The 15,570-nt window shown below is 39.3% G+C and overlaps 1 protein-coding gene across 27 annotated transcripts in view; it reads left to right on the top strand.

The window, feature by feature from the left end:
• cacna1c (calcium channel, voltage-dependent, L type, alpha 1C subunit) overlaps positions 1 to 15,570 on the top strand; it is a 175,689-nt gene that overhangs the window by 58,267 nt on the left and 101,852 nt on the right. For all 27 annotated transcript variants that reach the window (XM_069520337.1, XM_069520324.1, XM_069520333.1 and 24 more), the window contains exon 3: positions 3,785 to 3,890. In XM_069520337.1, the coding sequence (XP_069376438.1) occupies positions 3,785 to 3,890 (106 nt within the window). The remainder of the gene's footprint in view (positions 1 to 3,784; positions 3,891 to 15,570) is intronic.

Raw genomic sequence — 15,570 nt, 5'->3', positions numbered from 1 at the left:
ACAACAGCTACTGCTCTCAACAGGTCGATGGGGCCTGTCTGAGCTCAGACATACACATGAAACACACACTTAAATTAGAGAACACACATACTTACAAGCAGATGATAAGAGCAATGGAAACACACCCACACACACCGATGCACACTCACACAGCAGCCCTCTTACATGCTGTGTAATTATAGCATTCAAGCATTACCTGCACACTTGGAAGGTCAGAGCAGGTGCAGGTGTACGTCTAAATACCACGTTCTCTATATGAAATCCCAGTAAGTGGTACTTTTAAAAGGTGTCATTGAGTGCATTTACACACACATGCACACACTGATTCCTGGCTAACTGCTTATATATTGTATCAGGTCACATGAGAGATTACACTATTTGAATTTATTTTCAACCTAATCAGGTAAACAAATAAATACTGTTGAAAATAGCATGATGGTAGAGCTCACTTTTGGCCTATATGATATATATTATACATGACATCAGTATATCTGTATGTTTCTTATTTGGTTTTGTGCAGATAAAAGATAATCTATTTTATTGTGAGTGTCATGAGCCAATTGCTTAATGCAGAGAATCTCAGAAAACAGCATCCTGGAGTTCATGGGGATGTAAGCATATGTGCACAGTTTGGGTAGATGGACAAAAGCTGAATGTATATGACAGTAGCACCCTGTTGAATAGTCCATCATGACAGCTGTGTAACCTGCTGAGTTAAGTGTACTGATTTTAGTGCCCATTCTAATCCTGCCTGTCTAGAACTGGCTGTTTTGTTTGGCCTGTGTTCAGGCAGCTTTGTTTTAAATATTTTAAAGTGACCTGCAGCCATGACGGGTAGAGAACCGTCTGCAGAACTCTGCAGAACCTCTGCTACACAAAGGGCTGTTTTACTGTTCATTCAAAGTTCAGTGAAGCTCCACTCAGTACACAGAACCCAAACCTGGAGAATCAGTTATCATTGCTGTTGTTGTGATTGGCACTACACTTCCTTGGACCCTGAACAATGCACTTGTCAAGTGTGAAGCTGATAAGATGAATGGCTCCTAAGATTTGTTTTCCTTTAAAGATAGACTGACAGAGATGTATTGAATTAGTAGATATTATTATTATTTGCTCTTACATGTCAGAATCACCACCCAATTATAGTTAGGCTAAACCTTTATAACAAGTATTTCTGATGGATGTTATTAATAGGTTTAATATTTGGTTTGATTCTTTGTTCAGCCTCCCCATATTTTCCTCCATGTGCTGTTTTACTCAGCAGCATTGCAGACAGGAGATTTATTAACATGTTGATGGAAGCAGACCTCAAGGGTTTCTTAAATTATGGGTCAGGAACCCAGAATGAGTCAGAGAGCTGTTTTTCTGTGGGTGCCCGCATGTCTAGAGTGTTTTAATGAGGCCCCAGTACAAGGGTGAGTGATTAACTTTGAAGCATTTTGGTCCCGTGGCTGAATGAGCTGAATGATCTTGTGGCCGTTGATGTTCAAGGGTCAACCCTTAATCCAAACATAAACAAATTAGCCCCACTGTAAGAAAACGAAATAATCTAGTTCCTCCTTCTCGCCCTTTCTCCCTCTGCAGGGCAGTTTGTAAACCAGAAGTTGACGCTTTTAAATTATTAGTAGGTCTGTTTCACGCAAGGCCACACACAGCAGGGTTGCTACTGTGATTATAGGTAGTACAAGATCCTTAAAGTAGTTAAGTCCACTTCTTATTTAACATGCAACCGTCATTCTTTGGCCATTTGAACCAATCTACAAGGTTAATAGAATTTTATTGGCTAGAGGATTTTAACAACAAAACACTTCAGAGATTTTAAATGTAAATGATTATGAGGTACCTGGAGGCTGTTTAGATGTTAATATTGAAATCTCTCTGATTTACTTCAGGTTACCAGGGTCAAACTGATAAAAGCACCTAGTGTTAATAATTTTATTGCAAGTACGGATTATTTTGTCATTTTTGACAAGCTAGCTGAATAAATTAGATTTTTCTGTTGTAAGCAGCCATTAGCTCTTAATACCTCATTTAATTTTCATCTTTCCTTTTTTTCATTTGTCTGTTATTTAGCAGCATTACACAAAAACTATATTGACAGTTTACCACGAAATGTTGTGAAAGGATTTGGTATTGGTCAGGGAAGAACACATTGAATTTTAGTGCAGATCAGGGGGCAGATCCTGGATTTTAAATATTTATAGATGGAGCTTTTTTAATTCATGGATCTAGATTTTAAAAATCTGACACTCTCTCAAGGACTGCTGCTAACTCCTTTTGCACATGTACCCCACATATCCAAGTATTTAAAGTTATCATAGTGTTACAACTAGAGAATGATCCTCCATTGGTTTTCCACCTGAGTTGGATAGGGTGGCCAAGGATGTTTGATAGAATGCTTCAGTCTTGAAAAGCCTGTGTTCATAATGTGATGAAGTGTTTTTGCTCATGGCCCGTCTTCTGGATCTGAGGTTCTGACAGCGCAACTCATCAGTACGTTGTTGTTTATGTTTTACTGCAAGGCCTGGAGTCTAGACTTATGTGACATGCAGCCAAGGGGAGTGGGAAATGAAATAAGGAGTAAAGGAAGGAAGGAAGGAAGGTATTGAAGAAGATAGCAGAAGGAGAGGAAAAGGAGGTGGAGGGAGGTGACAGCAGTGGCAGTTACTAATTGTGTTGATGAAAACCAGACCTCCTCTATCTCTCCTTCACATTCCCTCCCTCCCTCTCTCTCACTTTGTATCGCTCCCTCTCTCTCTCTCTGAGGCCAAAAATAATGAGGTCACTCCCCTCTCAAGGACCGTTCCAAATAAAAACCCTCTGTGTCTCTCTCCACTCCTCTCATTCCATCTCGCTCTCACTCTTTCTCTGTCCACATCCCGTCTTCCACGCGACAAGCCTGCTCCTCGCTGCACCCATATTAGGACATGCGCTGTCTCTGTCTCTAACCCCCCGCACACACAAAGAGGTCCCTAAGTGATCCAATATGTCTTATAGTTAACAGAAAGACAAACTCGACAGCTTTGATCTCTCTCATTGTGTACACTGCTTGTGCACTCTGCTACATGTGTATATGTACACCTCTCTTATGTAAGGATGTATTAGCTTGTTTAAAAATAGCTCTTTGTTAAGGGGTATTTGACTTTTTTCTCTTGACTTAGATCAGAGTTTGTGTTATGTTGTGCTTCGTAGTTCTAATAAAAATGTCAGCCATTTTTATTGAGTCTGAGGTCTCTGTCGAATGTGCCTGTTAGTTTTTTTTAATCATGTTTTTCAATTTTTAGTTGACTCAAGGTCTGGGCATTTCTGTCTTATCTCAGTCGAAGAAAACCAAACTTGGAAAAACTTAAAACTGTTTAATCTAGCACATAAGATTTTATCTTAGCTTTATCTGATGGAAAATACAGGCTGAATGAGGTAGAATAACATGTTACTCAGAGTCGCTCACTTTGCTCCATGTTGTGCTCGTTGTGTGCTGCTGTCTAAATACTATTTACTATACTATAGTTATAAACTATAATACTTTGCCTCCTATTTTTTGTTCACACCAATTAGGTTCCCACTTCGAACATACAGTACCTTTTTATGTGGAGTTTGCATGTTCTCTCACACAGAGAGAACACCAAATAATAATCTCACCTCAAAAAAACTCCCACCATGAGTGATGATGATGATGATGTTGTTACTTAATGTTACTTAAAAGAAAGGAAGCAAACCTGGGATGCAAACCCAAGATTACACTTTACTCTGTTCTGGTGTGCATATTCCTTCACTCTCCTCTCAGACCATTTGAGATCATCATCCTGATGACCATTTTTGCCAACTGTGTGGCCTTAGCTGTCTACATCCCCTTCCCTGAGGATGACTCGAACGCCACCAACTCCAACCTGGTAAGTAATCTACAGTATTTTAACTACTTTACAGTTGAATGTACTGACTCATCGTTTGGTTTAGCAGTTGCTAGTTTAAGCAACTTCTTGGCTCATTTTCCAATCCAAATGTGCTGCTCTGTTTCCTTTGCTGTCATATTATCTTGACTGACATCTTATTAGGTGTGTAAGTGGTTATTTGGTAATTAGTGTTCCAGATCAGCATGTCATTTACACATTTCCAGCTGATTCCAGTGTGAGGAATAGTGGGAGATGCAGTTTGAGGCCATGACTCAAGGTGAAAGACAAGAAAGGTGGGGTGAAAAGATTGAGAGGTCAAGACTTACCATTGATTGTTTAGATTCATCAGAGTTGGGGATTATGACGTTCTTGACGAACGATGTAGACCCTGAAGAAAATGGAGGGTTTCAGTTATTCTGAGTGAGTTCATTTAATCAAAGTTATGGCAACATTTTCTTGTGGGCAAATAGGAGAAAATAGCTGTTGTGATTGAGAAATCATGAGTTCTTGTTGTGGACTGACTTGACTTGTTTTGCGGTTGCCAGAATGTCATCGAGTCTAATAGACTAAATGTAGTCTAATTTAATTTAAAGTTAAAAAGTAAAACAAAAATACTTGACTAAACAAAGACATCTGTTGTGACAAAACAGACCGACTGTTTTTTGCCAAAATTCTTCTGTAATAACCTCAACCTGGCAGCTCACCAGGGTGTGGACTGTGTAAATCAGTGTGGTGCTGTGTATATAGGAATCAATATGAATACATATATCTGTAGGATATACCTGTTTGTATATATATATATATATGTGTGTGTGTGTGTGTGTGTGTGTGACAGCCTGCAGATGTATGTCAGTGTATGAGTGTGAGGCAGACACTAATCCTTCACAGGCCATCTGTCACTGTCTCTCTTTCTAAGAACGATCTACTGACTCTTCAGAGCTCATGCTGCGGGTATCATATTGCTCATTGTATATATCAAGATGTTCATGCTCTAATTGCTGATTTAGAGAATTGAATTAGTTTTAGTGAGAACTTACGTTACTTAATATGAATGTGTGTCTTTTTTAATCTTGGCTTCTCATAAATTTGCTCTTGGCTCATTTTACATCTGTGAGCAGACAAACGTTTGCATTTGTTTAACTGTATTAATTCTCTTTAAATGATATCATATCAGAGCTGTTATATGAGTCAGTGGTAAATTAGTAAATAAGGCTGAGGGATGACACCTTTTTGCATCTTGTCAATCTGTGTTCCTCACCCACTCTCTCCCATAATTCTGCAGAAGACATACAGTAAATACAGCAATTACATTACTTTTCACTGGTACCAGATCCAACATATGGCTGTACCATGTGTAACAAAGTATGTGTAATAAAAAAAAACCTTTCTTGAGTAATATAAGTTAGATAAGTCATCTCTTTTAAAAACATATAATGGTCTAGTCTGGATTACAACAAGTCGTACTGTCCTTCACTGTCTCTCAATGCTAAGAAGAGAATTTTAATGCTACTGGTTTTGCTGTTTGGAAACAGTATACGGCATGAAGCATGTACACAAGCACATGTATGCACACACATCTCGTATGGCTTGTAATTCTACCTATTTTCTGCTCTAATATTCTTGTAGGATTATTTTACCCTGGTTACCTCACCCTGCCTTGTTTGTGAAAACATTGAAGACACACACACACACACACACAGACACACACACACACACACACACACACACACACACACACACACACACACACACACACACACACACACACACACACACACACACAAACACACTCAAACCTACACACTACCACTGCAGCTGTGGCCAATTAGGTTACCTTCTGACAGACAGGAAGCAGCATGCAGATGCACCAGAGACTTAAATATATGGTTGAACTATCTCTCCATGTATATGGGAGAGATTTTCTCTAATTTTATAGTATTAACAAGTATGCACAATAAAAAATCCTGAAAAGTATATGTTGTTACTTTAAGTGGAATCTTTTATTCTTTTTAATTTGAATCACTTATTCTTTAATCTATATTTGATTTATTATAGCAGCGACTCGGTTAGCCTGTTAACATCGAGGAGTGAATCAGAGCGATGTTAGAGTGTTAAAGCCAATTCTACTGTTAATCACAATAAAACATCCTCATGCAACTGACCGTTTGACTTTCTGCTGACTGTTGATGTTGCACTGTTGACAAGAAGCTTCAAGCTCCAAAATGTACTTTTAGAATCACATCACATATCAAAACAGTACCCAAATATTGTCATAGTATTGAATTGGGAGATAAGCGTATTGTCCCAGCCAAAGCTTACTTCTATATAATTAAACACATGTGCAAAAAGACATGCATTATGCATCATAATATGAAGTATTTCCTGTGTACTATGTAGGCCAAACATATAAAAATAATGATGACCTAAGATAATGGGTTTTGTGATGATTGTAACCTACATTATTAAATGCATTATATCATTCATTGTCCACTTAAAGTACTTTAGCAGCCTCATCTTATTTCCCCTCTCACTGTAAATATTTAAACTTCCCTATTAATGCACACACACAGTATATGTCTCAAAACAAATGCTCATCACATTTAAAAACAATACTGGCAGAAGTGCATCTTAGATTGTGTTTACATTGTGTTTGCATTAAACATTCAGTGTCACTCTTGACCTTCTTCAGTCCCATCATTGTGCTTGCCCGACAGTAATTAAACCTAAGACTGCCAGCATCCATATTCCTTCCCATTGGCTAATTTACCAGAGTGTCTATTGTGATTTTCATTATAGTCACATTTTAGTCATTTATGTGATGGGTTTATCCAGAGATGTGACTATTTTGCTTAAACAGACTAAATAAGTCTCCGTGTAGATTTGGGAAACACAAACCTGCACAAACCCTGTAGATAAGTAGAAACACTTTCACACAATATAGTTATTACTTACATTGTCATTGTTGCATTTAAGTGCAAAGTGTGAGGTTAAATATAGATATAAACATGAATCATTGATTCTCATTAAATATAATATGCATTGGAGCAGCAGAAGGCTTTTAAATATTCCCTACATCAAAGCTCTTTTAATTCAGCTCACCCTGGACCCACTGTGTTGATTCACGTTTGTGTCTCGCCCTCCTTCCCCTTCTGCCGAGTATTTGTTCTCTTTTAGTCATATGGGGTTCCATGTTCTGCTCAGCCCCCCTCATGGTTTTGTATTCTCACCCACACAGTTTTTATTTCCATTTGTAAATAAACTACAGTTTCATCTTTTCATGAGCTCAAAATACCTGCGTCATGACTGCAGATCAGTATCTTGATGATGCTCTTTAGAATTAGCTGTGACCCCATGTGTGATCGAGCCTGAGTTTAAAGAATCAATATAGCGCCCCCTCGCCAGATTTGCACAAGTCCCTCTTATGTAATACCAGAGATCTGTTGTATTGCTCCCAGTAAAAGATTTCTATTTCTGTCTGCATCCCATAATGTGCCGCTCGGTCTCCTTGACGACATGCCCAATAATAGCAGCGGGAGAGGTTGTCATGGATATGGTAACCGTAGTGATGCTCCTCATCTGTCCTTGGTTGCAGAGGAAAGATGGGGTAGGAACCAAAGTGTGCGAGAGTCTCTTCACTCAGGGAGGAAATAGATGCTGCACATGGGCTAGTTCTGTTTCAGAAACAATACTTTTCTAAAAATGAGAAACAAAGTATATGAAGCTTGAGTAACAAACTTCTTTTCACTCTTCACTTTTCTCCTCTTCTGTTTGTTTCACCTTGGCTCTTTTTTTCCTCATTAATCACTTTCTCCTTGCTCTCCCTTCGTTCCACCATCTAATCAGATCAGTATGGATACTTTCAGATTGACAGAATAATGTTGTCATAACCAAGCAATTAGGTAATCAATACAACCAATTAGACAATATTTGATGGAGAGGCTTGAACATGCTCACCCTGACACACATACACACACACACACTTTAGATGCCAAGCCCCCTAAGCAATAATTACGCTAAATAGGATTCATAGAGGCTGATGTCTGAGAGAATCCTGTGTGTGTGTGTGTGTGTGTGTGTGTGTGTGTGTGTGTGTGTGTGTGTGTGTGTGTGTGTGTGTGTGTGTGTGTGTGCGCGTGTGTGTGTGTGTGCGTGTGTGTGTGTGTGTGTGTGTGTGTGCGTGCGCACGCGTGTTATTTGATCGCTGTGTTCATACATGTGTACAGCATTAACCATGTTTGTGCATCATTCATTCATAAATTTATGGTTGCCTGAGTTCATGATTGTTTCTATTGACTCATTTGTGTTTGATGAGCTTTGTGTGTGTCTGTGTGAGAGAGAGACACAGGGTGCTCAGTGTTGGATGAATTAGTTTCTGACTCTGCAGCAAACACCTTTAAGTCAATTAATCACCTCTTACAGGGTAATGGACCTCATCACAACACAAACGCCTACTCTCTCTTTGCCGTTTCTTCTTCTTTATACACACGGCAGTTTTAGTTATTGCTTCAATTTCTTAAAACAATCTATTTATGTGTTTCCTGACCTGTTGTGTCTGAGTGAATTTGAACCACAAAACCTTTTAATAAGGAGGTCAGGTTGGAGATTAAGTGTACAAAGCATGTGATATCAGCACATGTGAAGGCAGTTACAGCATCCTGTCACATCCTGTCTTGCTGTACTTAACCTATAGAAGATTTTATTGAACTGAATTCCATTTTTTTTCATCCCCCTGATTGTACTTATCACCTTTTTGTTAAGTTGTTAGACATGTTCTTTAGTATAATGGTGCATGTTTGAGCCCAGTACTGACTGTATATAGTAGCAATTATCCTACAGTCAATGTATAGGTGATTTCCAATTAACTAGTCATGTGACTTCTAAAGCCGAGAGAGTGTGATATGTAGTTGATGAGGCCTATTAGATGGGTGAGTACTTCTTTTGATCAGTCATATGAAAGCCACATTAAATCGTGATTGATCCACAGTCGTATAACAATAAAACAACACTTTGTATTGCCAATGTCTTTTATTGCTTCGGTCGATTAAGCTTATTGCCTAAATAAATACTTTTTAAGGTTGTCTTTTTGTGTGTTTACATTTTACCTTTTCTTTTGACTTTGGACCCCCTATCTTAAATTTCATTAATTTTATATAACCTGAGTTTAGTGTCTTATGAAGATACCATTACAGATATATTGCTCCAAATATTGCCTGGTGTCTCTTCTTCTTGATTCTCCTGTTGCTTTTTTCCATCTCCCAGTCTTTTTTGCTGTGGAGGATCAAGTTAACATACTGTTCCTTTGGGTGCTACTCTGCTGGTTGCTAGGAGTGTCTATTTATAGATGGAGAGGAACGATCAGCATCTATCTGTACATTCACTTATCTAAACAATGTTGGGCTGCACTTTCTTGTGCTCCTGTGACACTATGTGTGTATGTGTGTGTGTGTGTGTGCGCGCACCGCAGAACTGACACTGTGAAATTCTGCCACTCTTAAGTCCAGAGAAGGATGAAGATGTGCATGAATAATGTATTCAATTTACAGTTGCAGTGAATGTGTGGATGTATATTCATTATATATAAACAGAAAGATTCATACAACCCACTATCCTATACACATTTATAATCTTCTACACAGATGGGAAACCTTAAATCTCGTGCAGGTTTTCTACAGTACGTGTTCCAAGTCAGCTTTAAGCTGGGGGGGGGGGGGGTCATTATTTGGAAATTATAATTACATTTCCCTGTTTTCTGCTCCCAGAGGAAACAAGGAATACCCCAGTTACCAATTGTGCCACAGACATGGGTGCGTTCCAACTCTAGAGTTACTGCTTCAGAGTTTGTTTTCTGCTCCATTGTATTTATGTTAGTGCTGCTGAGCTTTCATGTAATTGAAATTGAATCTTTAACATTATACTGTGATCTAGGAAAGGCTAATGGCAGTATACAGATGAGTTAATGGACATTCAGCCACATGAAGAAGATAATGGATTGTGGTTGGTGTGTTACAGGAACATAAAACCACTTTTGAGTCATTGTACCATTACTTTACATTAGACTGTTGTTTTTGTTGATCATGTCAATGTGTTTTCACTTCTTTTGGACACGTATAGCAGTTTTCATTCGACCGATATTGTTGATCCAGAGTGCTTTTACATCACAAAAATCACTGAAAGCATTGATAGCAATAATAACAATAACAACATAAAATACTAACAACACAATTTACTTCTGAACATTTTTATTAAAGGGGAGAATTGGATGATGGGAGAGAGAGAGTTCCAGAGTTTTGTGGCATTAACCAGTTTGAATTCCACACACATTACAATTACAATTCAAAACTAGAGGTACCCTTATGCCTGCAAACACAATAATACATATAAATCAAATATAACAACATAATAAGTGAGATCTTGTGTATTTCTCGCTGTCTGGCTCTGCCCCTCCCTTCCTCTTTCTCTTCTTCACCTCCCTCCTCTCCTCCACCTCTCATAAAAGTGAAAGATAAAGACTCTAAATGATGGCAGCTGTGGCACCACATTCATTACAACACCATTTCCTCTTCCCTCTATCCTCCCTTGCTTTTTAATAGTCCCATTTTGGTGATAAAGATAGGGAAATTTCCACACAAACCTCCAGACCTCTCCCTCTTTCTTCTTCCTCTTTCTATTTTCAAAAAGAGCAATGTAATGGTGACTGTACTTTTGTCTGCCAGTGCAAACTTAAAACAGTGTATGAATAGTTTTAAGGTGTTGCTTACCCAGACATTTTTCCCATGATTCCTGAACAAATACGAGTAAAATCGTATTCCCCCTGTTTACTGCAAACCTGCATACAAGACCACTGTGCTTCTGAGGCTGTGTTTGTATATGTTTATGTGTGTGTCTGTTCATGTGGATTTGTTTGATGTTACTAAATGAGGTCAAATGAGCCTTATGAAACAAAAATAAAGTTTCCTTAAAGGCGAGACTTGCTGACATTACATAATCGCCAGAAAGAGTCAAGTGAAGTTGAGGTGAAATTTGGATCATTTGCACAAAGCCAGATGTGCCAAAAGTGAAGGAAAGAGACAGTGAGGGAGAGAGAAAAGAGAAAGAGATAGAGCAGGATATTTTTACAAAGCTAAAAGTATCCACCTCTGCCTCACATCGACCCACATTACAGCTCCCACAGAGCACACACAGAGAAAAAGAGAGAGTAACAGCTCTGTCCATCACTGAGACTCAAAGATCTCAGTGCGCCCGTTCCACAGGGAGCGGCTTCAGGGTTCATGGTCCCATTTCAATCAGAAATATCTTCATCGTAGTTTGCTTTCATGCTAAGTACTGTTGACTTGAGCTTAATGGCTCAGCATAATACAGCAAACTCATAATGTTGTGTTAACAGTGCACATGACAAAAATACATCTTAGAAAAGGCTAACTAATAGCCCATGAATCAGCATTAAGGGCAATAATTAATGGTTAATCACTGAGATAATCACTGGTTCCTTTTTTTGGGATTTCTCTGCAGAGGTTAGTGTCAAGTTTTCAATTTAATTTTTCAAACCCCATGGGGCAATTTGCATTCAGTCCACCCAAACCACTCAGAGACAGTGGGCAGCCACAGCACTCTCCACCGGCAAGAAGTGTGGCAGGAGACTGTCACAGAGAAGAACGGCAGCCTCTACATGGCTGCTCTTCATTTTACATATATAAACATGAGCACAGACAAGTGAAGCCGTAGCTACATTTTAGTAAGTAAGTAAAGTAAACTTCCTTTATTGATCCCACAAGGGGAAATTCTTTTTACACTCATGTTTTTCATTTTATACATGCATTAACCCACAATCCCACACACACACACAGGGCTCAAGACATGCACATTATGGAGAGAGATGGTAGAGTGATGGGCAGCCCTCATCCTCTTGCGTTATGTCTGTTCCGTTTTCTTAGCTCCTCTTTCAGTCATAACTTTTGCCATCTCTCATATGAAACCATCATGTCAACTACATCCTACTCAGCTTTGCTCATGCAGAGGTGTTTTATATGTGCAATTCAATCTCCTGAATATTCTACTCCTCCGCAAGCAAAGTACAAGCATATGATTTCAAATATGCCCATTTCATCACTTTGCATTACGTGTGAATGTGTGTAAAGGAAACGGGGAAACATATAAAGCTAAATTCAGAAGATTCGTCTCAGGTTGTACTCTACTAAGATTTGTTGGATTTTTATCAACACGGAGAAACTGCATACATAAACATTACACCGCTGATACCACTGGCACAAAATGTTTGCGTCTTTCCTTTAATGGTCACAGCCGGGTTTGTTCAGCTTATTGGATTTGTATTGGAAATTCTGAGCTTTATGATCCCATCACTGGCATCTCAGTATTGTACACACACATACACACACACACACACACACACACACACACACACACACACACACACACACACACAAACACACACACAGCAAAGAGCATATACAGCAAACATTAGAACCATGGCAACAAAGGTAATGGAAGTGCACACTGGATGTCTAGGCAAACCAAGGTGTCATGCGTACTCTGTGTGTGCATGTGTGTGTGTATGTGCATCTTTATCATTCCAGACTAATATTTGACCAGCCATTAAAGCCTGTTGTGACATCACCGGAAGAGTAAAGCAAACTGAGGCCAGCTCCTTCCACCTGAAAGGACTCCATCACTCAGTCCAGTGCAAAACCTGCCAGTAGATTTCTGCAGTACAAAAAATAATAAACAGCAGGAAGAATTTGTTAATAATTGACTAGACTCACAACATTATTATATCTTTGCAATTCAATTCATACAGTATTAAATTGTCGCTGCACTGTCCTGCAGCAACGCTGCTGATTTTGAACGCTTCCTGGTTGCCCTGAGACAACAAGCACAATATCCCTCCCTGTGCAGAGGCCTCAGCGCAATTGCTCACTGAATAATAGGTGAAGCTCTGTTGCAGTGTGTGTACTGAACTAGCAGTCATGTTGGTGTGGCATTCACTGACATTTAGAAATCTGGTCTGGGATATGGCAGCTACACACAAGCCTGCTCTCTCTCCCTCTTCGTCTCCCTCCCATATACACACATACATACAAGATGAGGGTTCACATGTCCACAACATGCAGGGAAATTCTGCCTGTCTGTAAGGCGTGTCACACTGATGCATAACACTGTTGTGTGTGTGTGTACTGTATCTATATGTGTGCATGCTCGCTAGTGTGTTATGTGCCTTGTGCCTGCATCATCAAAGGACCAGGTTCCCATAGAAACAAATGTTTCCGTTTCCTTTCTCGGCAACATATGTCAGACTGTTTGAGTGTGTGTGTATGTGCGATATACGCTGACATTTTAAACCCAATGGCACCAGCTTTTTAAGTCTGTACAGTGCTGAGGTAAATACAGTTAGTGGACCTTTATCCCTTATTGTTCTTCCTCATTAAATCTATAGCAGCCACAAAGCAGGAGAAGGTTTAAGATAACTGAGATGTGGATTGTGACAAAAGGCTGCGGCTCAGTATTGGAAAGAAATTCATTATATTTTGAACGATAATCACTCAGGCCCACATAATGCAGCCAGTCAGCAGCTCCAGTGTTTGTTTTATTTTTGCAATGACTCATCTACTCCGTTATAGTGAATTTGCATCAAAATATGAATATCACTTAACTTTCACTTCTGGGTCTTTGTTGTTCATTGTTGAGAGGCTGGTGGGAGGCAGATTGGTCATTATCAATAAAGTGGCCGTGCTTACACTTGAAATTGTTGCTTCCACTTGTGCATTCACAATTCACTGTTCATCATGGAATCTTTAATTACCTTATTTTGTGAGGCAGCAGAGTCAGACTTTTTAAGGAGCTTCCGGGTGTAAAGTGTAAAGTACTAATACTAAACAAGTTGACACTTACTGTGAGCAGAATGTCATCCAACATCCTCCAGGGTTTGAATTATAGTTTTTCTAAACTTGTATATGGTATAGAGCATTCTTTAGAACACGTATAATACATAGCTAAATATAAGTCCACGTATGAGAAGCCTTAGGAAAGGCTGCCATTTTCGAGATTGTTGTGCAGTCAAATTATGTTAAAATTGCATGACTAACATGGCAGCTAGATGAACAAAGCAGAGTGTACTATCCAAGAGTTTGTATAAGAGGGCATGTGTGCATATATATATATATATATATATATATATATATATATATATATATATTAATGTTTATAAGCTCAAAGATGATGTGATTTTTGTGTATTTTGCTGTGTGAATCATTTGTCACACCTATTATCTCATTTTCAACTATTCTTCTCTTCTTTTCTCTCTTGTCCTCCTGCTTTGTAGGACAGCTATCAGGTGTGCTTGTGTGTGTGTGTGTGTGAGGGGGGGCATATTTGTCAGACAGCGACCTCCCTCCGCTGCACCCCCCGCACCCTCCTGCTCCTGGGAGGTGACCCAGTTTCCCATGATTCAGTGCGGTTGCTTCTGCTGCGTCGTTGCCGTAGCAATATTGCGCAGCCCTTTAATGCCGACTGTGACTGTGCAATGAATAATGGATAGAGAGAGTGACAGAGTATTAGATGAGGGGGAGAATTGAGCGGAGAGTGAGGGAGACAGAGTAAAAATTAAAGGGGGAAAGATGGAGACAGTTGGGGCACAGAGTCGTAGAGGTGGACGAGTGAAGGAGAAGTGGGAGGATGAGAAATAAACGTCTGTGCTGTTGTAGCAGTTATAGTCCAGTCACAACCACTGATCTGGTGTTTACACATTTTTAAATTGAATAATTCACAGATCTGTTATATCTCATTAAGTAGGCTCTTAGTGGAAAGCTGTTACTTCCTGGAAAAAATTGCACCTTTAGTAATGCTACTATGAAATTGTCCAACCAATAACATCATCACAGTTTTTCTTATATTCGCATCTTTTCTTCCAGTTAAACATATATGTGTATTCATAGATTGATTGCTTCCTGCCCCTCTATCCTTTTCCTTGAGCAGAAACATCACATGAAGAAGCTAATGATAACATTTCATTGGACAATCTAGTCTGAATTTTGTCCCCAAAGGTAGCCAATGACAGGCACACACACACACACACACACACACACACACACACACACACACACACACACACACACACTCTTTCTCTGGAACAGACACATACTCACACGGGCATGTAGAGGTGGCTGGCCATTACCTTTCTGCCAGAGCTGTCAGTCGGCTGGCATTGAGTTTTTACAGCAATACACACACACATGTATTTTGCTTTATCTAAAAGGCTTTAAAGTGCCCTCAGAGCCTGTTTTTGCTTCAAAACAGGAAGTTAACACAGGCATGCATACGTTTGCTCAGTAAAAGAAATGAAAGAAAAAAGTACAGCATGTAAGCATCCTGTCATGCTTGCTCTGCGGATGTTGTGGGGGCTGAAAACATGTCTAGCCCTCTCAGTTTTCCTGTTGTAAATTTTGCCGCATGTTAATTGTGCATGCACAGTTCTGAAGAGCCAGCTGTAGGGCTGTAATTACTTTCTTGTTTAAAACATGATGTTCTATTAAGAAAGAGGGGATAGAAACTTACTGTTGTATGAAGGTACACATGGGAGTTAAACACAAACATTTGTAGTGTAGCTCATAACTACTTGTTTTTACAATCACCATGTTGCCACATTTCATCCTTAAACATTTTTTTAAAC

The sequence above is a fragment of the Paralichthys olivaceus genome, chromosome 23 (genome assembly GCF_024713975.1).
Source record: "Paralichthys olivaceus isolate ysfri-2021 chromosome 23, ASM2471397v2, whole genome shotgun sequence".
Classification (NCBI taxonomy): domain Eukaryota; kingdom Metazoa; phylum Chordata; class Actinopteri; order Pleuronectiformes; family Paralichthyidae; genus Paralichthys; species Paralichthys olivaceus.
Note: the sequence above shows the minus strand (reverse complement) of the source record. Positions and strands in the feature narration are given on the sequence as shown.